This window comes from Trachypithecus francoisi, unplaced genomic scaffold (assembly GCF_009764315.1).
Source record: "Trachypithecus francoisi isolate TF-2019V2 unplaced genomic scaffold, Tfra_2.0 Lachesis_group11, whole genome shotgun sequence".
NCBI classification, from domain to species: domain Eukaryota; kingdom Metazoa; phylum Chordata; class Mammalia; order Primates; family Cercopithecidae; genus Trachypithecus; species Trachypithecus francoisi.
In genome coordinates this window covers 77988359-78012752 of record NW_022681456.1, presented here as the reverse complement: position 1 = coordinate 78012752, position 24394 = coordinate 77988359, and the positions used below count along the sequence as shown (strand labels likewise).

The following is a 24394-nucleotide window of genomic DNA, read 5'->3' as shown; positions in this document are numbered from 1 at the left end:
CAGAGTTCAGTTTTGAGCAGGAAGGGCATTCCAGGGAAATGAAGGTAAATATCCCAGAACAATGGGACTCTCCCCTCAAAGGACATTTGGAGTCCCTTTGTTTCTTTTTTTTGAGATGGAGTCTCATTCTGTCGCCCAGGCTGGAGTACAGTGGTGTGATCTCGGCTCACTGCAACCTCCGCCTCCCAGGTTCAAGTGATTCTCTTGCCTCAGCCTTCGGAGTAGCTGGGACTACAGGCACATACCACCACGCCTGGCTAATTTTTGTATTTTTAGTAGAGACAGGGTTTTATCATGTTGGTCAGGCTGGTCTTGAACTCCTGACCTCAGGTGATCCACCCGCCTCGGCCTCCCAAAGTGCTGGGATTACAGGCATGAGCCACCACGCCCAGCCTTGGAGTCCCTTTGGAAGTTTGGTAACTCAAGGGTAGCTGAAATTTCTTTGAAAAAAAGAAAAGACGAGGGGAAGTGGCTAGTGATTATTTCCTTTCATTTTTTTCCATAGTCACAGCATCAAAAAGTGTGGGCTTTGAAGTCAGACAAATCCAGACAGGTTCGTGTCTTGGCTCTGCCAACAATCAGCTGAGTGACAATGAAACAGTTATATAACTACTCATCCCTCCCCCCACAATGCATATATACCTCCCAGCACCCCTAGAAGAGTCTAAGGGACAGGAGGGGCTACTCCAAACAGAAAGGGAAGAAGAAGAAATATGACAAGAGGAACACAGAGGGGTGGATGGAAGAGAGGTCACGATTTTCTGACTGTATTCCTGTGCAGCTTGTTGGTAACCCTTTGTGAGCAGAGAAATAAAAGAGGTTCAGAGATGAGACATTTCCAGATCAGCACAAAGTTTATTAGCCATTTCTGCTCAGAAGAGCCCCCTTCTGAACAGAACTGTTCCTCTGACATAACAGACAAGAAACAGCCACCTGTGCAGGGCCTTTCATTTATATCTCAAGCTACATCAGGAGGACATCTTAGAGCAATGTCAGTTGCCCCCTGGGGTTCCCTGGGAATAGCTAAGATGTGAGATTGTCCAGAGTCCTATGACAGACCTTCAGGGTTTTAAGTTCCACAGACTAGGTCTTTGTCCAGGTCCACAACCAAGGAATAGAAACCTTCCTTTCAGATAAACAACATATTGCACAAAAAAGGGGGGGATTATAACATAATAAAGAGCTAAGACCTGTTGCTTCTCCTCTGTAAAAACACCAAACTTTATCCAATACTATAAAAAGAAATTCCTGCCAGGCACGGTGGCTCACGCCTGTAATCCCAGCACTTTGGGAGGCCAAGGTGGACAGATCACCTGAGGTCGGGAGTTCGAGACCAGCCTGACCAACATGGAGAAACCCCGTCTCTACTAAAAATACAAAATTAGCTGGGCGCGGTGGTACAGATCTGTAATCCCAGCTAATTGGGAGGCTGAGGCAGGAGAGTCACTTGAACCCGGGAGTTGGAGGTTGTAGTAAGCCAAGATCACGCCATTGTACTCCAGCCTGGACGAGAGAAACTCCATCTCAAAAAAAAAAAAAAAAAAATTCCTGGCCGAGCGCAGTGGCTCATGTCTATAATCCCAGCACTTTGGGAGGCCAAGGCGTGAGGAGTTTAAGACCAGGAGTTTAAGACCAGCCTGGGCAACATAGCAAGACCCTGTCTCTAAAAAAAGAAAAAAAAAAAAATAGGGCATGGTGGTGCATGCCATGGTCCCAGCTACCGAGGAGGCTGAGGTAGGAGGATTGCTTGAACCCAGGAGGTTGAGGCTGCAGTGAGCTGTGATTGCACCACTGCACTCTAGCCTAGGCAACAGAGTGAGACCCTGTTTCAAAAACAAAAAGCAATTCCTAAATTCCCAGCAATCCTACTATCCCCAGCCTCCAGGAGTGATCTGTCTCCTAAGCATTGAGAAAGTAGAGACTAGGTGGCATAAGCTAGTGTGCAAAGCTTCACAGGCACATTAGATTGGCAGGATCATTTTATGGGAGAGGAATGGGTGCAGCCAGCTTAGAGGCAGAGTAGGGGAGGAGACTGGTAAGAAAAAGAGGTCTACTTCCTATCCATCCCCTTCTTCAGGGTGGAGTTTCACATGGTAGGCTAAGGTAGAAAGCTCTCAACCCCTGCAGGAAAAGAAGAACTTCAGGGATTGAGTCAGGAGTGAAGGAAAGAAGGAAGGAAGTTATCCTAGACATGTAGGAATGGAAGAAAGAAATGGAGTCCTATCCTGTGTCTGTGCTCCCCACCAAGGGCCAATGCCAGTGTGCACCAGTTTAGCCTAACCAGCTGTTAAAATGTTGAAATCCTTCCATACTGAAAAGAAGCTACTGCCCTGAGCCCTCCAAGTACCTGTCAACTGCCCTGGCCTGCCTCCAGGACCCCTATACCTCCCAGCACAGCAGGCAGCCTTCAGGATCCTATTTAGACCTATGGCTTAGCATCTGTTCTGATTCATTGTTGTCCCTTCTGTGCCCATGTTATGCTTTCACCTCTCACTCCAATGGAGTCACAGAGGCCTGAGTCTGAACAGTTAACACAGCTTGGAAGGGACACATGCCTGATTCCCATCCTTGGAGAACAACATCATGCTATGAGGAGTAGGAAGGGCAAGAGATATGAAAAGAACAAAGGAAATGTGGTTCCTAGAAGTCAGAAGGCATCAAGGGTCCATCAGTGTAGAAGTGGCTGGGGCGGGAGACGTAAGCCTCATCCACGGTGTTCTGGCCAGCCAACAGTGGGTCACCATTCGGCATGATTTCTTCAATCTTTACACAGTTTCTGAAGACTAGGTAATCCAGAGAGAAAAGTGAGGCCCTGATCCTAGTTAGGAGTTCCCAACCCAGCAAAGAAAGGGAGGGAGGATGGCAGGAAAGGCCTGGGAAGAGCCTGAGGGGGAATTTGTGGGATCAAAGAGCAGGGAGGTGGGGGAAGGCATATGTAATTCCAAAAAAAAAAAGGAATCACAGAATGGACCTCTCTCCAATGAGGAGCTTGGAGCTCAGTTTCTTCTGTAATGGGACAGGGAGAAGGGGTAGGAAAGGGAATGTGTGCCGTCTTCCATAGCTCTATTTCATCACTTACTTTCCATTGGCTCAGTGTTCAAATGTCTCAGATCACAGGGCAAATCTGGCTCTGGCACTGGCTGTGACACAGGTCCTCGGTCTGGCTCTGGCACTGTTTGTGATACCATGCATAGTGTGGGCTCCATTACAGGCTCCAGAGTGGACTCCAGCACAGACTCTAGCTCTGGCCCCAGATCCAGCCCTGCCTTCAGCAGTTGCTCTAAGTCGAGGCTGAGCTCTGGCTCTGGCGCCAGCCCTAGTTCTAGCTCTGACGACTCCAGCTCTGGCTCTGGCTTAAGCTCCAGCGGTTGTTGCAGTTCATCCACCTGTCTGGATACCCGAAGACAGACAAAGGGGCAGGGCTCAGTGGTTTAAATGAAAGAAGGAATGGTAGAAGAAGAAGAAGCTAGTCTAAGAAGGCAGAAGAGCAGAGGGCTAAAGATCATGGGGTTCGGAATTAGGCCTCCTGGAGTTTGAATCCTGGCATTTACTAGCTGGGGGACCTTAGGCAAGTGTCCTAACTTTTCTGAGCCTCAGATTTATCATCTATAAATGAGAACAATACCTAGTAATTCTTGAGAGGCAGTAGGGTGGTTGAAAGCAGGGCTATGGAATCTAACAGACCTGTATCATTTATTAGCCATGTACCTTAGGTACAAAACTTGACTACTCTAAATCCAGTTCCTTAGCTGAAAACAGTAACAGTGTTTACTTCAAAGGACTATTTCGTAGATTCAATAAAATGAGAAAATAAACATACACTATTTAGCCTAGTGCCTGGCACAAAATAAACTTTCAGGCCAGGCACGGTGGCTCACACCTGTAATCTAAGCACTTTGGGAGGCTGAGGCGAGCAGATCACTTGAGGCCAGAAGCTCAAGACCAGCCTGGCCAATTTGGTGAAACCCCGTCTCTACTAAAAATACAAAAGTTAGGCCGGGTACAGTGGCTCATGCCTGTAATCCCAGCACTTTGGGAGGCCAAGGTGGGTGGATCACGAGTTCAGGAGTTTGAGAGCAGCCCGGCCAATATGGTGAAACCCTGTCTCTACTAAAAACACAAAAATCAGCCAGGCATGGTGGTGGTGTGTGCCTGTAGTCCCAGCTACTTGGGAGGCTTAGGCAGGAGAATCACTTGAACCTGGGAGGCGGAAGTTGCAGTGAGCTGACATTGTGCCACTGTACTCCAACCTGGGCAACAGGGCGAGACTCTGTCTCAAAAAAAAATAAAAATTAACCAGGCATGGGTGGCGCTCGCCTGTAATCCCAGCTACTCAGGAGGCTGAGGCAGGAGAATTGCTTGAGCCTGGGAGGCGGAGGTTGCAATGAGCTGAGATCTCAAAAAAAAAAAAAACTAGGCCGGGCGCAGTGGCTCAAGCCTGTAATCCCAGCACTTTGGGAGGCCGAGGCGGGCGGATCACGAGGTCAGGAGATCGAGACCATCCTGGCTAACATGGTGAAACCCCGTCTCTACTAAAAAAAATACAAAAAACTAGCCGGGTGAGGTGGCGGGCGCCTGTAGTCCCAGCTACTCCAGAGGCTGAGGCAGGAGAATGGTGTAAACCCGGGAGGCGGAGCTTGCAGTGAGCTGAGATCCGGCCACTGCACTCCAGCCTGGGTGACAGAGCGAGACTCCGTCTCAAAAAACAAACAAAAAAAAAAACTATCCCCAGCCAAGTGCCATGGCTCATTCCTATAATCCCAGCACTTTGGGAGGCCAAGGCAGGACACTGCTTGAGGCCAGGAGTTCAAGACCAGCCTGGGCAACATAGTGATACCCCATCCCTACAAAAAATTTTAAAAATTAGCTGAGTGTGGTGGTGTGTGCTTGTAGTCTCAGCTACTTGGGAGGCTGAGGCAGGAGCATCACTTCAACCCCTCGGTCAAGGCTGCAGTGAGTCGTGATTGCACCACTGCACTCCAGCCTGGGTGACAGAGACCCTGTCTCAAAAAATATATATTTAGGTGGGGCGTGGTGGCTCATGCCTATAATCCCAGCACTTTGGGAGGCCAAGGTGGGTGGATCACTTGAGTCCAGGAGTTCAAGACCAGCCTGGGCAACATGGTAAGACCTCATCTCTACAAAAAACACACAAAAAATTAGCTGAGTTTGGTGATGCATGCCTGTATTGCTTGAGCTCAGGAGGTCGAGGCTGCAGTGAGCCATGATCACACCACTGCACTCCAGCCTGGGTGACAGAGCGAAACCCTGTCTGGAAAAAAAAAAAAAAGCTCCATGCTTGGCATCAAGTAGGTGCCCATTAACACCAGTCATTATGATCATTATTATTCAGAAACCCCTGTGGAGACAACCTAAGGATGGCAGCAGAAAAATATGAGATAGGAGAGACTAGAACCAGAAACTAGAGTGGGCTAGGAGGGAGAGAAGGCTGGGGAGACTGGAATAGGGGCACGTTAGGAGAAGGCAGAAAGGAGAGGCTGTGGGAATGGCAGGGCAGAGCAGCTGACGATCGTCCTGGTGCTCCACCCAGGAGCAGGTAATGCCCCCTTTTGACAATTCACTGAAGCGCAGCCAAAAAGGATTAGGGAGGATGGGTGGAGAGTTTATATCTCACCTATTAGAGACCACAATGAGCCTGTGTTTCAGGTATTTCCTCCGTTCCTGGAGATTAACTGTGAGGAACATATACAAGAAGCAGAGAAGATCAGTGGGCCAGACACATAGCCTGAGGTTCCCCTCAGACGGTCCTGGCAGTCTCATCCCTATAGGAACCAGCAGTATCCCATGGACAAATCCCTTAACTCCTCTAGATATCCGTTTTCCCATGCTTGAAAGGAAGGAGTGGGATCTATGGATGTCTGAAGATCTCTGCAATCTAGCAATGAAGTATGTCAATGATTCCCACCTTTCTCCTGGTAGTAGCACCCAAAAGCTTCATCCCGGGGGATTCGGGGATAGAGGAAGCGCAATGGGTTCTCAGGTATATTCTCCTCGGTGAGTAACTGGTAATGGCGGATGATTTCAGTCAGCGGGAGTGACTGCAGCACCTCCTTCGTGTACGGTTGCACAGAGTAGATGAGCACCTTGTCTGGAGAGTGAATGTAGTAACAGGCAGGCTTGAGGGAAGAGGCCGGGCCTTGGAACTCCCTGCTCTGGCTCCCCAGTCCCAAACCAGTTGAGGGATGCAGGACAGAGCCAGGGAAGCTAAAAGCAGGCAGAGGGGCAAGAGGGGAGCCAGGCAGAAAGGAGAGGCTGTGGGAATGGCAGGGCACAGCAGCTGACCATCATCCTGGTGCTCCACCCAGGAGCAGGTAATGCCCCCTTCTGACGATTCACTGAAGCGCAGTAGAAAGGTGCCAGAGATGGTTTTCTTCAGCAGCCGGCGCTCCTGGCTCCGACTCACAAAGCCCATGATGCGTCTGGAGCACAGAGAGCAGTTGTGAGCCGTCCCCCAACCCCCTGCCCCACCAGGCCCCTGCCTCCCTGCTCCCCTTGTATGGAGAAACAGCCTAGGTTTGGAACCCAGGTTTTGGACCAAGCTCTGCCACTTAGCTTTTTTATCTTTTACAAGTCACTTCACTTTGCTGACAACAGCCACCTTCCGAGGGTTTGAAGAGGTACGAAGATTCAGTGAGATCACACAGATGAACAGCACTCTTTTTTTTTTTGGGAAAGAGGGTGTCATTCTGTCACCAGGCTGGAGAACAGTGGCATGATCACAGCTAACTGCTGCCTCGATGCCTCGACCTACTGGGCTCAAGCAATCTTCCCACCTCTCAGCCTCCAGAGTACCTGGGACCACAGGTGCACACCACCATGCCTGGCTAACTTCTGTATTTTTTTTTTTTTTTTTTTTTTGAGGCGGAGTCTCGCTCTGTCGCCCAGACTGGAGTGCAGTGGCCGATCTCAGCTCACTGCAAGCTCCGCCTCCCGGGTTTACGCCATTCTCCTGCCTCAGCCTCCCGAGTAGCTGGGACTACAGGCGCCCGCCACCTCGCCCGGCTAGTTTTTGTATTTTTAGTAGAGAGAGGGTTTCACCATGTTAGCCAGGATGGTCTCGATCTCCTGACCTCGTGATCCGCCCGTCTCGGCCTCCCAAAGTGCTGGGATTACAGGCTTGAGCCACCACGCCCGGCCAACTTCTGTATTTTTTGTAGAGACGGGGTTTCACCATGTGGCCCAGGGTGGTTTTGAACTCCTGGGCTCAAGTGATCCATCCGCCTCAACCTCCCAAAATGCTAAGATTACAGGCATGAGCTACTGTGCCCAGCCATGAATAGCATTTCTTTTCTTTTTTTTTTTGAGGCTGAGTTTTGCTCTTGTTGTCCAGGCTACAGTGCAATGGCGTGATCTCGGCTCACTGCAACCTCCACCTCCCGGGTCCAAGCGATTCTCCTGCCTCAGCCTCTTGAGTAGCTGGGATTACAGGCCTGCCAACATTCCTGGCTAATTTTTTTTATTTTTAGTAGAGATGGGGTTTCACCATGTTGGCCCGGCTGGTTCTGAACTCCTGACCTCAGGTGATCTGCCTGCCTTAGCCTCCCAAAGTGCTGGGATTACAGGTGTGAGCCACTGCGCCAGGCCATGAATAGCACTTTTTTTGTTTTGTTTTGTTTTGAGATGGAGTCTCGCTCTGCCACCCAGGCTGGAATGCAATGGCACGATCTTGGCTCACTGCAACCTTCTCTCCTGGGTTCAAGCGATTCTCCTGCCTCAGCCTCCTGAGTAGCTGGGATTATAGGCACGTGCCACCATGCCCGGCTAATTTTTGTATTTTTAGTAGAGATGGGGTTTCACCATGTTGGCCAGGCTGGTCTCAAACTCCTGACCTCAGGTGATCCGCCCACCTCAGCCTCCCAAAGTGCTGGGATTACAGGCATGAGCCATCGCGCCTGGTCATGAATAGCACTGTTTTTTTCTTTTTTTTTGAGACGGAGTCTCACTCTGTCGCCCAGGCTGGAGTGCAGTGGCGTGATCTCGGCTCACTGCAAGCTTCGCCTCCTGGGTTCACGCCATTCTCCTGCCTCAGCCTCCCGAGTAGCTGGGACTACAGGCACCCGCCATCAGCCTGGCTAATTTTTTGTATTTTTAGTAGAGACAGGGGTTCACTGTGTTCACCAGGATGGTCTCGATCTCCTGACCTCATGATCCGCCCGCCTCGGCCTCCCAAAGTGCTGGGATTACAGGCGTGAGCCACTGCGCCCGGCATGAATAGCACTTTTTAAAAGCCAAATGCTACACAAATTGGTAGGCAGTGCGGTGAAAAGAGCATGAGCTTGGGGTCACATAGGCCTGAGTTTGAATATCAACTCTGTCCCTTGGGTAAGTTCTTTAACTTCTCTGAAACTTAGTTTCCTCACTTGAAATGAAGATGGCAAAACCCACCACTCAGCATGGTCGTAAGGATGAGATGAGAGAATTAATGAAGAGCGCGCATCAGGCTCTGGAATGCAGGAGATGCTTCACAAACACTGTCTATGGCTATCATTGTTAACAAATGTGAAGAGACACGGCCTCATGCCTGTCTTTGCTCTCTCTCCGTGCTTGCCACGTGAGGGCGCACACACTCCACTCTCAAGCACAGAAAGCACAAGCCCAGGAGACAAGGCAGACCAAGGCCTTACCCATCATTCCAGAGATCCTTCAGGTGGTCATGTACCAACTCCAGAATTTTGTCCAGCCATGTCCAGAATGGTAGCTTGCCAGGAGGACTCTCTCGCTGGAGGAGGAATGGAAAGGTAGCAAGAGCTGAGGAGTTGCCCCTGGTGTAGGGAAGGAGGGACTGGGAAGGCCAGTATTTGGAATGTGGGCTAGATCTAGCTCCACAGGAATTCAGGGAGTTACCTTAGTGAAGTCAGCCCAGGACAATAATGGATCCTCAGTTCTACAGTTCTGCCCTGTGGGACAGATAGCCACAGACAGATGATGAGGGAAGCCAGGGGTCCTGGGATAGATAGGACAGAGGGACAGGAAAGACTAAGGCTGGGGAAAGGTTGAGAGAAAAGGAAATCTGTACCGAACAGCTTGTTTCTCAGCATGCTCAGCTGGTCTGAGTTGAGGCCTCGGCCAACATAGGAGGAGAACTGCCAACTGAGAGCAGGGCCCAGCAAGCTCCAGGGGGCTTTGGGGGGGTTGGAGAAGAACTGCTGGTTCTGCAGGCGTGGGAGGAGTGCAGGCTGGCTCAGAAGAAGCCTATCACACCAAGCTTCCACACCCCTCCTCTCCCCACTTGACCTGTTGGCCCCACTCCCTACCTGAAGGTTTGGGCTGAGCAAATTGAACCAGAGAACTGAAGCCCAGGCAATTGAGAGCTGGTTCATGTTGGAAATAATCACCACAGGGAGGGTGTCCGTCTGGGGAGAAGACAGGAGTCACACAGAGGGATGTGATGTTTCTAGCTGTGGGTATTTGTTAGAGGAAAGGAGTGCTAATCCACCCCAAGAGGCTTCTTCCAAAGAAGCCTTTCTTCTTTATCCCCTCCTTATGCCTTCTTTCAAAGCTGCTTTCTCTCTCCTTGCCCTCCATTTTCACTCACTTTCAGCTCCTGCTTCAGACCCTGGTAGGTATATTTGACCGTGAAGCTGATGATGTGCAGTTCCTCTGTCACACCTAGTGGCCCCTGGGACAGGCAAAGACATAGTCATCAGAAGGCCCTTTGGCAAGTTCCCCCTGCCCCCGAGTCCTTTGTACAGGCCTCACCTTATTGCTGCCCTTTCCTGAACCACCTGAACGTTGTTCCACCAGAGTCTGTGAATTGAGGGGAAGGACAGAAAATGCCAGAGTGGGCATCCTAGGGTCCCTGGAACCCCTGTTTGGCTTCAAGACCCCTCAAGCCCTGGGAACTTCCCCCAACCCCTGTTCCTTTGGACTAAAAGCAGGCCAGGTGTGGTGGTTCATGCCTGTGATCCCAGCACTTGGGGACGCTGAGGTGGGTGGATCACCTGAGGTCAGGAGTTCGAGACCAGCCTGACCAATATGGTGAAACCCTGTCTCTACTAAAAATACAAAAATTAGCCAGGCATAGTGGTGTGTGCCTGTAGTCTCGGCTACTCAGGAGGCTGGGACAGGAGAATTGCTTGAACCCGGAAGGCGGAGGTTGCAGTGAGCCAAGATCGCACCACTGTGCTCCAGCTTGCGGGACAGAGTGAGACTCCGTCTCAAAAAAAATAAAAATAGTAATAAAAGCATAGGTCACAAACTATTCTTACCAGGTAACCAAAGTCCCAAATCAAACCCTGACTCTGCCCCTTCTCGGGGGTCAAAGTTTTCTGGTTTGAAGTCAGAATGTTGAACTTCCGGAAGCTGTTCCAGGAGGAAGAAGATACATGGAGACAAGGAACGGAATTACTCTAAAAACTCAGCAGAAAAAAAAACAGAAGTTCCACTTCATTTCAGATCTCGCCATCTCCCTTTGTCCATATCCCAAATCCCCCTCCTCCTTGTTTGTGCCACCAGGGATGCCGAATGTGGTTCTGCAGGTCATGCAGTGTACAGATGTTTGCAGTGTCCTTGTCAAGCACCTACCCTTGTAATTGAGGAGGATTCCTGAAAAGAAAAAAAAAAAAAAAAAATCATCGGGCAAAAGAGTATGGAAGTTAGGAGTTTGGTCTTTGGGATCAGATAGACCTGGGTTCAAACCTGACTTGAGCTCATTAGCTATGTGGCCTTGAGAAGAGATGTAATCAGTCTCTCTAAGCCTGTATCTTTGTTTGTACGGTGCACCGGTAATAGTTAATTCATGGGGTTGGTGTGACAATTAAATGAGTACCTGACATGCTGCATGTCACAAAGTAAGTGTTCAACAAAAGAAATGAATTATAATTTCTATGAGATAGGAACGGAAGGAGGAAGAAGATAGCCCGCCCTAGGACCCTGTTGTGAAGAATGAGCATCTCCTCCACCCCAGCAGCCCGTGTCCTGGCCACCCTTTACCTGCTCCAATTTACCTGTCAATGGAGACTTCCACAGTCAGTGACTCATTGCCTTCCTGGAGTCTCACCAGCAGCCTGTGGGAAGGAAGGGGGATAGGGGAAAGTGGTCAACCTCAACCTTCCGGATAGGCCAGATGTTTGAAAAAGAGAAGAGGGATTATAAGAGGTAGGGAGACTGAGAGGAAAGAGAGAAGAAAAAGCCAAGAGTGGGAAGAGCTGTAAAGCCAGAAAATACAAAGTGGCAGGGTTGGAAAAAGCAAGCAGGAATGAGTTCTGGAATGCCAACCTAGTTCGGACGGTGAACTTGCTCCCAGTCTTGAGGATGAGGGGTCGATGGGGAGTTTGGGGCATGCAGGGCTGGGTTTCTACCACAAAGGCTCTGAGGAGAGAGAGGTGTGGAAAGAATATATAGCTCAGTATCTGTAAGAATGGCTTTCCTTGTTCCTTCTTTCCCCCAGCGTTCCTGCCTGGCCTCTAGACCTGTGGAGCAGACGCTGTAGCAACTCTGTGACCTGGGCGTTGCGTAGGTCCACCCCTTTGGTCAGAGGGTCATCCTGATAGCTAACCAGGCAACTCAGTCCCTTCAGCTCCTTCAGCAGCTGCCTCAGGTGAAACAACAGCTTTGCTCCAGCTGTGAACCTGGGTGATAAAATTCAGGAAGAAGGAATCCATGAGTTTCCTGGATTCCCCCATCCAGGTTCCAAGACCTCTCCATAAATATGTGAAGAGTCAGAAACTGACTTGGGGGCGGGGGGAGAAGAATCCAGGAAGCATATAAAGGATTATTCAACACGATTCATAATCTAAGAAATGAAAATCGAAGCTATTTTCACATATAAAACTGCTAACAGATTTAACATAACAGCTTTCATATGCTATGTACAACTTACATTAAGCCCTTTCCACATATTAATGCATTCAGTCCTCAAAACAACCTCTGAGGCAGGTACTATTATTATCCCCACATTACAGATGATAAAACTGAGGCACAGAAAGGTTAAGTGACTTGCTCAAGGTCATACAACTAGTAAGGGATGAAGCTTGTATGTGATCCCAGGCAGTCCCATTGTACAACTCACACTTTTTTTTTTTTTGAGACAGAGTCTCACTCTTGTCGCCCAGGCTGGAGTGCAATGGCGTGATCTTGGCTCACTACAACCTCCACCTCCTGGATTCAAGAGATTCTCCTGCCTTGGCCTCCTGAGTAGCTGGGATTACAGGCGTGTACCACCACGCCCGGCTAATTTATATATATATATTTTTTTTTTTTTAGTAGAGACGAGGTTTTGCCATGTTGGCCAGGCTGGTCTCTAACTCCTGACCTCAGGTGATCCACCCGCCTCAGCCTCCCAAAGTGCTGGGATTACAGGCATGAGCCACTGCACCCAGCCCCAACTCACATTTTTAACTACTGTACTTTACTGTTTCTATAATTAAAAATGATAATAATCAGCAATGTGGTGACAGCAAAACAACCATACACCACACATGAGAAAACAGATTCGATCGGGACAACTATTCTGGGAAACATTTGCAACTATCTTTTTTTTTTTTGGTGGGGGTGGGGGTGGGGGTAGAGGTGGTTTCTGGCAAAAACTCGAAAGCCTGCTAGACAAATTCTAAAAGAGCTGTAACACCTGGAACTATCTTTTAAAAAGCCTCCCCAGCTGACATGGTGGCTCACACCTGTAATCTCAGCACTTTGGGAGGCAAAGGTGGGCAGATCACTTAAGGCCAAGCACTCTGGACTGGGAGATGGAGACAGACCCTGTCTCAGTCAGTCAATCAGTCAATCAACAAATGCATGCATGCATGCTGGTCCTGTACCATAAGTACTATATACCTGTTTTTCAATCTACCTGAGCAATTGTGGTATTTTTTTATCTACTTTTTTTTTTAAAGAGGTGAGGGTCTTGCTATATTGGTCAGGCTGACCTCAAACTCCTAGACTCAAGCACTCTTTCTGCCTCAGCCTCCTCAGTAGCTGGGTATTATGGTATGTGTACATATATACTTTTAGAGACAGGGTCTCATTCTGTTGTCCAGGCTGGACTGCAGTGGTATCATCATGGCTCACTGCAGCCTCGAACACCTGGGCTCAAGCGGTCTTCCCACCTCAGCCTCCTGAGTAGCTGGAGACTACAGGCGTGTGCCACCATGCCTAATCTCTTTTTTTTTTTTGAGACGGAGTCTCGCTCTGTCACCCAGGCTGGAGTGCAGTGGTGCGATTGCGGCTCACTGCAACCTCTGCCTCCCGAGTTCAAGCGATTTTCCTGCCTTAGCCTCCCGAGTAGCTGAGAATATAGGCATGCGCCACCACACCCGGCAAATTTTTGTATTTTTAGTAGAGATGGGGTTTCACCACATTGGCCAGGCTGGTCTTGAACTCCTCACCTCAAGGGATCTGCCCACCTTGGCCTCCCCCAGTGCTGGGATTACATGTGTGAGCCACTGCATCTGGATATGCCTAATTAAAAAAAAAATTTTTTTTTTTTGTAGAGATGGGGTCTTGTTATGTTTCCCGGGCTGATCTCAAACCCCAAGCCTGAAGTGATTCTCCTGCCTCAGCCTTCCAAAGCACTAGGATAACAGGCATGAGCCACCATGACTGGCCTGGTATATATATTTTTTTTTTTTTTGAGACGGAGTCTTGCTCTGCCACCCAGGCTGGAGTGCAGTGGCCGGATCTCAGCTCACTGCAAGCTCCGCTTCCCGGGTTTACGCCGTTCTCCTGCCTCAGCCTCCCGAGTAGCTGGGACTACAGGTGCCCGCCACCTCGCCCGGCTAGTTTTTTGTATTTTTTTTAAGTAGAGACGGGGTTTCACCGTGTTAGCCAGGATGGTCTCGATCTCCTGACCTTGTGATCCGCCCATCTCGGCCTCCCAAAGTGCTGGGATTACAGGCTTGAGCCACTGCGCCCGGCCTAGCCTGGTATATTTTCAAAAGTCTAAATTATAATACATTTTTAAAGCCAGGCACAGTGGCTCACGCCTGTAATCCCAGCACTTTGGGAGGCTGAGGTGGGCAGATCACGAGGTCAGGAGATCGAGACCATCCTGGCTAACACGGTGAAACTCTGTCTCTACTAAAAATACAAAAAATTAGCCAGGCGTGGTGGCGAGCGCCTGTAGTATCAGCTACTCGGGAGGCTGAGGCAGGAGAATGGCGTGAACCCAGGAGGTGGAGCTTGTAGTGAGCCGAGATCGCGCCACTGCACTCCAGCCTGGGCGACAGAGTGAGACTCCATCTCAAAAAAAAAACTATATATATATACACACACACATATATATATAAAATACTGTTAAGTTTAAAAAAAGTCATAGGTTTCAAAATAGTATGAACAATATGATTCCATTTTTGTTTAATAAGTTAGATAACAGGTAATTTTCTCTTCCTCCTTCCTTCCTTTCTTGTCATTGGATTCATTGCAGTAAAATATATATATATATACATATATATATATATATATATTTCTGGGTGATTAAAAAGGAAGGAAAAATCAGATTGTGGGTTAATTCATTCCTTTCCCTGAAGGAGACTAGGCTCTGGGCTCCCTGGGTGGTGAGGATGAGGAGTAGAATAGAGCTGCAGTCAGCAGGGAGCAGGGCTCATTTTGGGGTGCAGAGACTAATAGAGAACAGTATATCTTGCTATATGCAAGGCACTGCAACTTACAAATCACAGTGCATGGCGAGGACAAGGGTTGGGGTGGTACCTCTCACCATTTCTCCAGCTGTTCCAACCCGTGGTCAATGGGAGCTCTAATGCAGGCTTTTTGCTGCTGGGCTTTCCACTCTTCCAACTTTGGCAGTAGTAGCTCGATTAGGGTAGTTAATCGGCCTAGCAGTGCTTTGGAGGCATCCAGTACCTCCTAGGAAAGAGATAATGTGAGTATTGAGCATCTCTTTCTTTTTTTTTTTTTTTTTTTTTTTTTTTGAGACGGAGTCTTGCTCTGTCGCCCAGGCTGGAGTGCAGTGGCCGGATCTCAGCTCACTGCAAGCTCCGCCTCCCGGGTTCATGCCATTTTCCTGCCTCAGCCTCCCGTGTAGCTGGGACTACAGGCGCCCATCACCTCGCCCGGCTACTTTTTGTATTTTTTAGTAGAGACAGGGTTTCACCGTGTTCGCCAGGATGGTCTCGATCTCCTGACCTCGTGATCCGCCCGTCTCGGCCTCCCAAAGTGCTGGGATTACAGGCTTGAGCCACCGTGCCCGGCTGAACATCTCTCCCTTTCACCCTCCACTACCCAACCAGGGATGAAGAAACAAAGAAGCCAGTGCTAGAGGACTAGGGTCCCCACATCCCTCATTTTTCCAGGTCCCTGTTGCCCACACGTTCTGTCCTCTGCCTCCCACCTTTCTCCTTTTGTCCAGTTCATTGAGAGTTTCCTGCAGAATCTGCTGCTCTTTGGTCTGATGGGAGTCCAGAGAAGGTGTCTTCCCTGGATGGTGGGAACAGGAGTCAGTCCAGGGGTTCTTTCCTCTCCTTCCTGACTGGGGTCTCAGTTGGATTCAGGAAGGAGGAATTTTGTGGAGGAAGAAAGGGAAACCAAAGCACAGGCACCTATGGGACCCTCAGGCAAATTCTGAATGGTCATGCTTGGACCAGACACCCCCTCAAATAAAACACTGTTGGTTTTCCATGCATTTCCTCAACATTTACTGTCTCCCAGCTACACCTCCACCTCAACCTCCACAAAACACCCTGGCACTTCCAGCTTTGCATGGCAGCAGGACTGCAGTCAGTGGGGTGTGTCTGACAGTGACTACTGCTCATTGGAGCTTTCTCCTGTTCACTTCCAGCTCTGGCTTCTTAGCAGGCACTTATCTTTCTCCAGCCCCTCAATGTGCTTCCTACCTTTGGCCTGGATCTTGTATCGGAAGGAGAAGACATCCTGCTGGTCTTTCAGTTGGCTGATGGATTTTACCAGCTTCTGCAGAGGGGAGAGGACCCCAATGAGGCTGCTTTTCAGGGAGGTATTAGACTGAACGCTGCCCACCCTAACTCCTACCACATCTACTAACCTCCATCATAGCCCTTAAATCCAGGATTCGGGATTCAATCTCATGTTGCTGGCTCTCCACAGGTGTTACGAGAGCTGGCTTTCCTTGCTCCTGAAAAAAGAGGCTCTGAGCATGTTTTAACTCTGGCCTTTCATGCCTTGAGTTCAGGCCTGAAATCATACCACAGGATGTAGGGGGGATGCTGTTCTGAGACAACTCCCTGAGTGCTTTCCATGGTTCGTCTCCATTTCAGGAGTTTCCAACAATACCACTGAATTGTCCTCACCGGTTGAGCCCTCTGAGCCTGGATCAAAATTCTTTTTTCTTCCAGAAGGAGGTTAAAGATCATCTCAGCCAATTGGGTAGGGCCCTGGGAAAAGGCCTAGAATAGGAAAACAGAAAGTATTGATCCAATTCAACCACTCTCAATGACCTATCATCCTAGACCTTCCCCACCAATGTCCACAGTATTTCCTCCTCCTTTGGGGTTCCTAGCCTTTTTTCTTTTCACCATAGCATCCTCCCAATAGTGTCATGTATATGCAGCCCTCCTCTCTGCTAGTGATTCCCCAAGTCCAGACTCTGTCCTTCTTTCCCCAGATTTGTCCCTGTCTCCCTTTGCACCTCCAGGTAGTATTCCATTCTCCAAATCCTACTCCTCTATACTCAGCTCCTAGTGCTACCTCATTGCTCTCAACCCTTCCAAGTACCTGAATGTCCCGGCAGAATTTCCGCAAATTGTGCTGCAGCAACAAGGACTCTGGGTCCTGGCTGCAACGGCCACACTCATAGTTCAGCTGATCCAAGAAGTGGAAGAATAGCATGGTAGCCTTGGAATCATCATTCCCGAGTACAGCTTCCTGCCTGGGCACCAGGAATAAGAAGGATTAGTGTCTCTGCAGTCTTACTGTAGTCCTGAGGCTTTCCAACCCCCTTCTGCCATTAATGATTCCAGGATCGTAGGGGCCCAGAAGTAAGGCACCACCTTTATCATTCCCCCAACTTCCTGAAGGCCTCACCAGTTCTGGTCTTCAATCCAGACAGCCAAGTACTGTCGAATGTCCACGGGCAGGAGACTGCGTGAGTAAAGCTGGTGCAGCTGGTCCTGAAAGGGGCTGTCAAGATTCTGCAGCATTTCCCACTGCGCCATTTGGGCTCTGCATCAGAAGAATGAGGGTTCCCAACTGGATATTTTGCTGGACTAAATCATCCATAGTTTCATGATTGTTCATTATTACTAATTTAAAATGTTTACATTATACAAGTAATAAAAATATAGAAAACATTAAAGTCTATGTTGACCCTACTCCTAATCTTGGTTCTTTCCCCTCCTCTCCAGAAGTAACCACTGCTATCAGTTTGGTGCATATTCTTCCAGGGAGTGCTACTGGTTAAGTATCTGCTATTTCAAGCATTTTGGATTTCAGGTTTGTCCAGATTTTGGAATATCTGCATTACTTACCAGTTGAGCATCCCTAATCCAAAACTCTGAAATCTGAAATGGTCCAAAATCTAACTTTTTGAGCACCCACATGATGCTCAAAGGAAATGCTCACTGGAACACTGTGGAGCCCAATTTTTCAGATTAGAAATGCCTAATCTCTGTGTGTGTGTGTGTGTGTGTGTGTGTCTGTGTGTGTGTGTGTGTGTGTGTGTATATATATATATATATTTTTTTTTAGATGGAGTCTCACTCTGTTGCCCAGGCCGGAATGAAGTGGCATGATCTTGGCTCACTGCAACCTCCATCCCCCTGGTTCAAGCGATTCTTCTGCCTCAGCTTCCTGAGTAGCTGCGATTACAGGCGCCCACCACCACGCCCGGCCAATTTTTGTATTTTTTTTAGTAGAGATGGGGTTTTGCCATGTTGGCCAGGCTGGTCTCAAACTCCTGACCTCAGGTGATCCAATCACCTCGGACTCTCAAAGTGCTAGGACTACAGGCATGAGCCACTGTGGCCCCAACCTGTATTTATTTATTTAGTTTTTTGAGATGCAGTCTCGCTCTGTCGCCCAGGCTGGAGTGCAGCGGCGTGATCTTGGCTCACTGCAAGCTCTGCCTCCCGGGTTCATGCCATTCTCCTGCCTCAGCCTCCCGAGTAGCTGGGACTACATGCACCTGCCACCATGCCTGGCTAATTTTTGTTGTATTTTTAGTAGAGACAGTGTTTCACCGTGTTAGCCAGGATGGTCTTGATCTCCAGACCTCGTGATCTGCCCACCTTGGCCTTCCAAAGTTCTGGGATTAGAGGCATAAGCCACCGCGCCCAGCTGGCCCCAACCTGTATTTTAATAGCTTCAGTAAGTGGGCCTTTGTGCTTTAATGGGAATTTTCTTTTCTTTCTTTTTTTTTTTTTTTAAAGACAGGGTCTCACTTGGTCACCCAGGCTGGAGTGCAGTGGCATGATCTTGGCTCACTGCAGCTCTGATCTCTCAGGTTCAAGCGATTCTCTGCCTCAGCCCCTCAAGGAGCTGGGACTACAGGGGTGTGCTATCACGCCAGCTAATTTTTTGTAGAGATGGAATTTTGCCATGTTGCCCAGGCAGATCTCAAACTCCTGAGCTCAAGTGATCTGCCTGCCTCAGCCTTCCAAAATGCTGGGATTACAGGCAAGTTCCACCATAACCAGCCTAATGGTAATTTTCAAACACACACTAAAGCAGAGTGACTAGTACAAGGATCATCATCCAGCTTTAACAAACTACTGTTTCCACTATCTTCTTATTTCATCTATCTCCTTAATTCATTTATTTTGCATTTATATGTTTGTTGTTTATGCTAAACAAATATAAGCATTTCAAGATCAGTGTTGATGTTAAGTATTTATTACAGCATGATCCCTGCTGGCCCTGAAGCTTTTTTTTTTTTTTTTTTGAGATAGAGTCTTACTCTGTCACCCAGGCTGGAGTGCAGTGACATGATCTCGGCTCACTGCAAACTCTGCCTCCCGAGTTGAAGGGATTCTCCTGGCTCAGCCTCCTGACTAGCTGGGATTACAGTCGCCCACCACCATGCCCTGCTAATTTTTGTATTTTTAGTAGGGATGGGGTTTCCCATGTCGTCCAGGCTGGTCTGGAACTTCTGACCTCAGGTGATCTGCCCACCTTGGCCTCCCAAAGTGCGGTGATTAGAGGTGTGAGCCACCGTGCCCGGCCACCTGAAGCTTTTTTAGGAGCTAAATCTTTTTGGAGGTTAGGTAAGTACACCCTATAAACTACCCTCCATATAGGAAGGAGAAGCTCCATTCTAGAAGACATCTAAATGCTATGCAACGGGTTGCTCAGTCCCTAAGAATATGAAACGTTTATGACCTGTGAATCTTGAATATGATTATAAGTTATCAACTTTGTGAGATCCTGAAACTTCACTTAAATTTTTTTTTTTTTGGCAGGGCACAGTGGCTCATGCCTGTAATTCCAGCACTTTGGAAGAGGCAGGAGGATCACTTGAGGTCAGGAGTTCAAGACCAGCCTGGCCAATGTGAAACCCTATCTCTACTAAAAATACAAAAAAATTAGCCAGGCGTGTTGGTGGGCACCTGTAATCCCAGCTACTCAAAAGGCTGAGGCAGGAGAATGGCCTGTACCCAGGAGGCAGGGGTTGCAGTAAGTGGAGATCACATCACTGCACTCCAGCCTGGGAGACAGAGTGCAGTCTCTGAATCAAAACAACAACAATGAATTGGTTTTTGCCTGTCACCAAGCAGGTTGTGCCTTGCATCTTTCTCCCCACTGTTCCCTGCTCGCTGCCATCTGGTGTCTATTTAGGAAACTGAAACTTAAGCTTGTTGCAGCCTGAGCCTAACAGAACAGAATTCATGCACATTAGTGGTCTAAAAAGGTCACATGATTTTATTACAAAGTAAAAAGAAATGCTTGGGGTGGTAGAGTCTTCTACTAACATGAAAAACATCAGCTGCCTTTCTACCTCCAGCAGGAACAAGGGAAGGGAGGGATTGGGCAGGGGCTATTTTCATTTTAACCCTTTTAGTAGTGCTTGATTTTTAAAACGATGTGTCTGTATTGCTTTTATGATACAAAAAAAAAAAAAGTTAAAAAAATGCTTAGGTGGCCAGGCATGGTGCCTCATGCCTATAATCCCAGCACTTTGTGAGGCCCACAAGACGGGAGGATGGCTTGAGCTCAGGAGTTTGAAACCAAGCCTGGGCAACATACTGAGATTCCATCTCTAAAATAATAATAATAATAATAATGTCCCAATTCTTGAGGATTTAAGTGTCTGATATTAAAGGAGCAAGTCAGCAAAGATTCAAATATGAAAACAAAACAAAAAACCTGGTCTCCCCGAATGGATTGCAAACACTGAGGTTAAGAGCTAAAACAATTTTTTCTCCTTATCTCTCACTCTTAAGCACATATTTTGCACTCAAGAAGCTTTTCTGAAATGAACTGAATTTTGTCTGTGACCTTAGGCAATCGTTTCATCTTTCCGTAGCTTATACTTTTTAACAAAACAAATAAAGACGATAGATTTGTCTATCTTTGTTTTTAGATTTATCTATCTTTGAACATCGTTTTTAGGTGAAGATAAAAAATAATGCAGAGCAGAGTAACGTCAGATACCGAACCAACAATGCCAGATTCCGGGTCTCGGAAACTACAGGGCAGTTTTGGGGGAGGGGCATTAGGGTTGGGGAGATAGGCTGGACAGGAGAAGATCGAGGACCGAGCAGGCGACAGACAGCTCCTCTTTCAACCTGGGGACAGAAGCTGCCCCCTCCAGGGCGTAACTCCTGGGGCCAGTCGCCCTTCCCTGGGAGGAACTCTCACTCTCACCCCCACCCTTACCCCAGCACACCCCCTTACACCCCGTACCTGATTAGGATTGCAGTCCCCGGGCCCTCCACTGGCTCTGGTCGCGACTTCCGGTCCCTAGAAGAAGCTCGGGTACTAGAGCCTCAGGCCCCGCCTACAACTTCGGCCTACACCCTCGGACCCGCCCCCTTGTGGTTGGCAGCGGAACTCCGGTGCGGCCCCATTCCCAGTCGCCACCCCGACACTGGCTGCCACTCAGTCAAGCCCTGCCCAGACTGCGAGCGCACTGGCGCCGCCGCAACTCCGTCCCCCCGCAGGGCGGGACAAGCTGAGCCGAAACCACTCCTGCAGCTCCAGCGATTGGTGGAGAAGTTCAAGTAGGCACTTTCTACGAGGGGAGGAGTCCAATTAGTGGACTGGCCAAAGACTGAAACAGCTGATTTTCGAGAACCCGCGCGTGAGCCACGAAACCGAAACTAGCTTGAGGAGCCTGTAGACGCCAAGGGCTCCATGGTAAGGGGTGGGACCGGAATTTCCACGCCTTGGGATAGGAAGAGGAGGGCTGAGGTAATGAAAACAATATTTATTTATTTTTTTTTGAGACGTGGTCTCGCTCTGTCACCCAGGCTGGCACGACCTCGGCTCACTGCAGCCTCGACCAGACGGGCTCAGGTGATTCTCCCGCCTCAGCCTCCCAGGTAGCTGGGACTGCAAGCGTGCATAACTCCGCCAGGATAATTTTTTGTGTTTATTGTAGAGACGGAGTTTCGCCATGTTGCCCAGGCTGGTCTTGAACCCCTGACCTCAGGTGATCCTCCTGCCTCGGCCTCCCACAGTGCTGGGATTACAGGCATGAGCCACCGCACCTGGCTAATAGCTATTTATTGAGAGTACTGTGATACGCACTTTAGATTAATTGTATCATTTAAAATTTACAGGGCAACTCGTTGAAGTTAAAATCATTCTCTCCTTTAGAAATTTAAAAACTGATCTTAGTTCAAGAAAGAAGTTACCAGTCAGTGATCACTGAGGCTCTAACAAGTGGAGCCTAGATTCAAAACCAAACCCTCTGACTTCAACCCCCAAACATTTACGTTCCTACGTTTTACTGTACAGCCTTCCTCCTGGATAAATCAGAGTTTAAAATTTTGAAGACGTGTATACAGCTTGTCAGCATATTAGATTTATTAGTTCTGTGGTTACCACCTTCTTTTATATCCCAAGACTCCCAGCCCCAGGATCTAAGTCATAGCTCTTGATTATGGCCCACCCCCAGTAGGGAGCTGAACTTACTACTTCTGATATGAAAGAAGCCAGGGTAGTTGTTTCTTCCAAGTCACTCACATCTGAGATGGCCCTCAAACCCTCCTCGGTGGTCTCTGGCTGAGAGATGTTTGCGTCTTTCTGATCTTGGTAATACTGGATCAACTGCTGAACCCCAGACCTTAATGCAGGTTTAAGTGCAGCACTGATCGCTAGACCCATAGGTCCCCCTGACATCCCGGCCATGGTCATCAGAAGGTCATATCCCAGATCTATGGCCCCATCTCGGCCTCGTTCCCTGGCCTTGCCCAGGCAGTTTTGAGTAGCATAATACAAAGCTGTGCCCAGGTTGTAGAAGGTTCCCACTCCTGGCAGCAGCTGGATGACATTGTGCACACCTTGCTCCTTCTCATTCTCACAGTCCTCTGTGGGGAGGGAGCGCCGGGCCCTTCCTGTGCTTTGCTGCTCCCTGGCTAACAGCTGCAGAGCAGAGGCCAGGGCTTCCACTGACACGTTCCTCTCTGTGCTTCTGCCTGTCTGGAGCCCTCGAAGATGCTGAATGAGGACCTGTGTAGCATTCACACCACCCTGGCGGTAGAGCTGTAGCTGTAGAGCCCAAACATCAGCCTGGCAACCAGCTTCCTCCAGGGCATTCCTTAGAGCCAGGCTTACCAAGAACTTAGGTAGAGGGGCCATGTGGCTGAAACCAGGCAGTGACTTTGGGTGCAGAAATTGGCAGGGCAAGGGGTCTGAGGAGGGTGTCTGGGATTCCAAGGACAAGGGAAGGTGCATCAAGACATTTGTCTGCTTTCCATATGAAGTGGCATCCACAGGGTGCAGCAGGAGGTAGCAAAGTAGCAGCTCAACTGGTATCATGATGAGTCTGAGGTCACACATGTCTGGAGCAGAGTACCCTAGAAAGGGGAGAAATCCGAAACATACAAACCATTTCCCTAAGGGCTATGGTGAGCCCACAGCTCAGTTAGGGGGACACCTCATACATCACCTACCTACAAGCTTTTGTACTTTCTTTTTAGAGACAGGGTCTTGCTCTGTTGCCCAGACTAGAGTGCAGTGATGGGATCACAAATCACTGCTGCCTTGAACCCCTGGGCTCAAGGGATCCTCCTGCCTCAGCCTCCCAAGCAGCTGGGACTACAGGTGCATGACACCATGCCCAGCTAATTTTTAAAATTGTTGTAAAGATGTGGTTTTGCCATCTTGCCCAGCTTGATTCTGAACTTTGGGCTCAAGTGATCCTCCCACCTCTGCCTCCCAAAGTGATAGGCTTCCAGGTGTGAGCCACCGCACCTGGCCCCAACCTTCTGTTCTTTTTAGGTAAAGTCCTAGGAAATAGGAAATGCACCCCAATTGCTCCCACTTGGTTTCCCTCATTTACAGGTCACCAGGGACTTCTGTTTTATTTCCACCCATATATAGGGACCCCAAATTACCACACAGTCCAGTCATTGAGAAGTGAGGTTTGGTTGCTCCCGGATCCTGTTCTGCCTAGTTCTCTGTCCCATGAGGAAAGGAGATATTTGCTTTCCCCTATGATCAGTGAAGGATGTAATCTCTGCAAATATTTGCCCATTTATACTGGCTGCTCAAACCTTGTGCCCTTGTCACACACTCAACGTCTATACCTACAGTCCTGTTCTTTGGCATTTCCTGTATGTCCCTGCCACATACAGTAAGCTCATGATAGGAGCCAGGGAAATTCAGAATTAGGAAAGATGAGATGTTTGTGATACTCTCATTTCTCTTCATTTTTTTTTTTTTTGAGGCGGAGTCCCGCTCTGTCGCCCAGGCTGGAGTGCAGTGGCTGGATCTCAGCTCACTGCAAGCTCCGCTTCCCGGGTTTACGCCATTCTCCTGCCTCAGCCTCCCCAGCAGCTGGGATCACAGGTGCCCACCACCTGGCCCAGCTAGTTTTTTGTATTTTTTAGTAGAGACGGGATTTCACCGTGTTAGCCAGGATGGTCTCGATCTCCTGACCTCGCGATCTGCCTGTCTCAGCCTCCCAAAGTGCTGGGATTACAGGCTTGAGCCACCGTGCCCGGCCTTCTCTTCATTTTAAAAATTAAATTAGCGACTGGGCGTCATGTCTCAGGCCTGTAATCCCAGCACTTTGGGAGGCCCAGGTGGGCGGATCACAAGGTCAGGAGTTCAAGACCAGTCTGGCCAATATGGTGAAAGCCTGTCTCTACTAAAAATACCAAAAAAGAAAAAAAAAAACTACCTGGGTGTGGTGGTGGGTGCCTGTAGTCCTAGCTACTTGGGAGGCTGAGGCAGGAGAATCGCTTGAACCCAGGAGGTGGAGGTTGCAGTGAGCCAAGATCGCACTACTGCACGCCAGCCTGGGCTACAGAGTGAGACTCCATCTTAAAAAAAAAAAAAA

General features: G+C 48.9%; 2 protein-coding genes and 1 non-coding gene across 4 annotated transcripts; all 3 read right to left on the bottom strand.

Moving 5' to 3' along the window:
• Positions 1–835: 835 nt before the first annotated feature.
• Positions 836–21006, bottom strand: STAT2 (signal transducer and activator of transcription 2). Of its 2 annotated transcripts, none has more exons than XM_033221675.1 (24): positions 20791–21004; positions 16975–17112; positions 16666–16819; positions 16242–16337; positions 15977–16066; positions 15810–15885; positions 15308–15393; positions 14675–14823; positions 11433–11591; positions 11239–11331; positions 10968–11027; positions 10546–10566; positions 10230–10323; positions 9721–9768; positions 9557–9640; positions 9276–9374; positions 9038–9173; positions 8866–8918; positions 8646–8740; positions 6304–6440; positions 5927–6109; positions 5636–5693; positions 3080–3390; positions 836–2783 (listed from the first exon to the last, which is right to left on the bottom strand). In XM_033221675.1, the coding sequence occupies exons 2-24, from the start codon at positions 17103–17105 to the stop codon at positions 2641–2643; spliced, it is 2556 nt and encodes an 851-aa protein (XP_033077566.1). In that variant the 5' UTR covers positions 17106–17112; positions 20791–21004; the 3' UTR covers positions 836–2640. The 2 variants fall into 2 exon arrangements, with proteins under 2 accessions (XP_033077566.1, XP_033077565.1); XM_033221674.1 differs by having other exon boundaries at positions 2121–2783; positions 9038–9197; positions 20791–21006.
• Positions 12528–12591, bottom strand: LOC117091207. Its single transcript, XR_004440315.1, has one exon. It is a non-coding gene; the product is annotated as a U7 small nuclear RNA (small nuclear RNA).
• A 295-nt stretch (positions 21007–21301) lies between the features above and the next one.
• Positions 21302–23558, bottom strand: APOF (apolipoprotein F). The gene is made up of 2 exons (XM_033221676.1): positions 23448–23558; positions 21302–22907 (listed from the first exon to the last, which is right to left on the bottom strand). The coding sequence occupies exons 1-2, from the start codon at positions 23461–23463 to the stop codon at positions 21943–21945; spliced, it is 981 nt and encodes a 326-aa protein (XP_033077567.1). The 5' UTR covers positions 23464–23558; the 3' UTR covers positions 21302–21942.
• Between the last annotated feature and the right edge of the window lie 836 nt (positions 23559–24394).

Coding starts and splice junctions, on each gene's coding strand:
- STAT2 (XM_033221674.1), bottom strand. CDS start 17,105: ATGGCGCAGTGGGAAATGCTGCAGAATCTTGACAGCCCCTTTCAGGAC. Junction 15,886..15,976: donor ATTTAAGGGCTATGATGGAG/GTTAGTAGATGT, acceptor TCCCCTCTGCAG/AAGCTGGTAAAATCCATCAG. Junction 6,441..8,645: donor AAGGATCTCTGGAATGATGG/GTAAGGCCTTGG, acceptor TCTGTGCTCCAG/ACGCATCATGGGCTTTGTGA.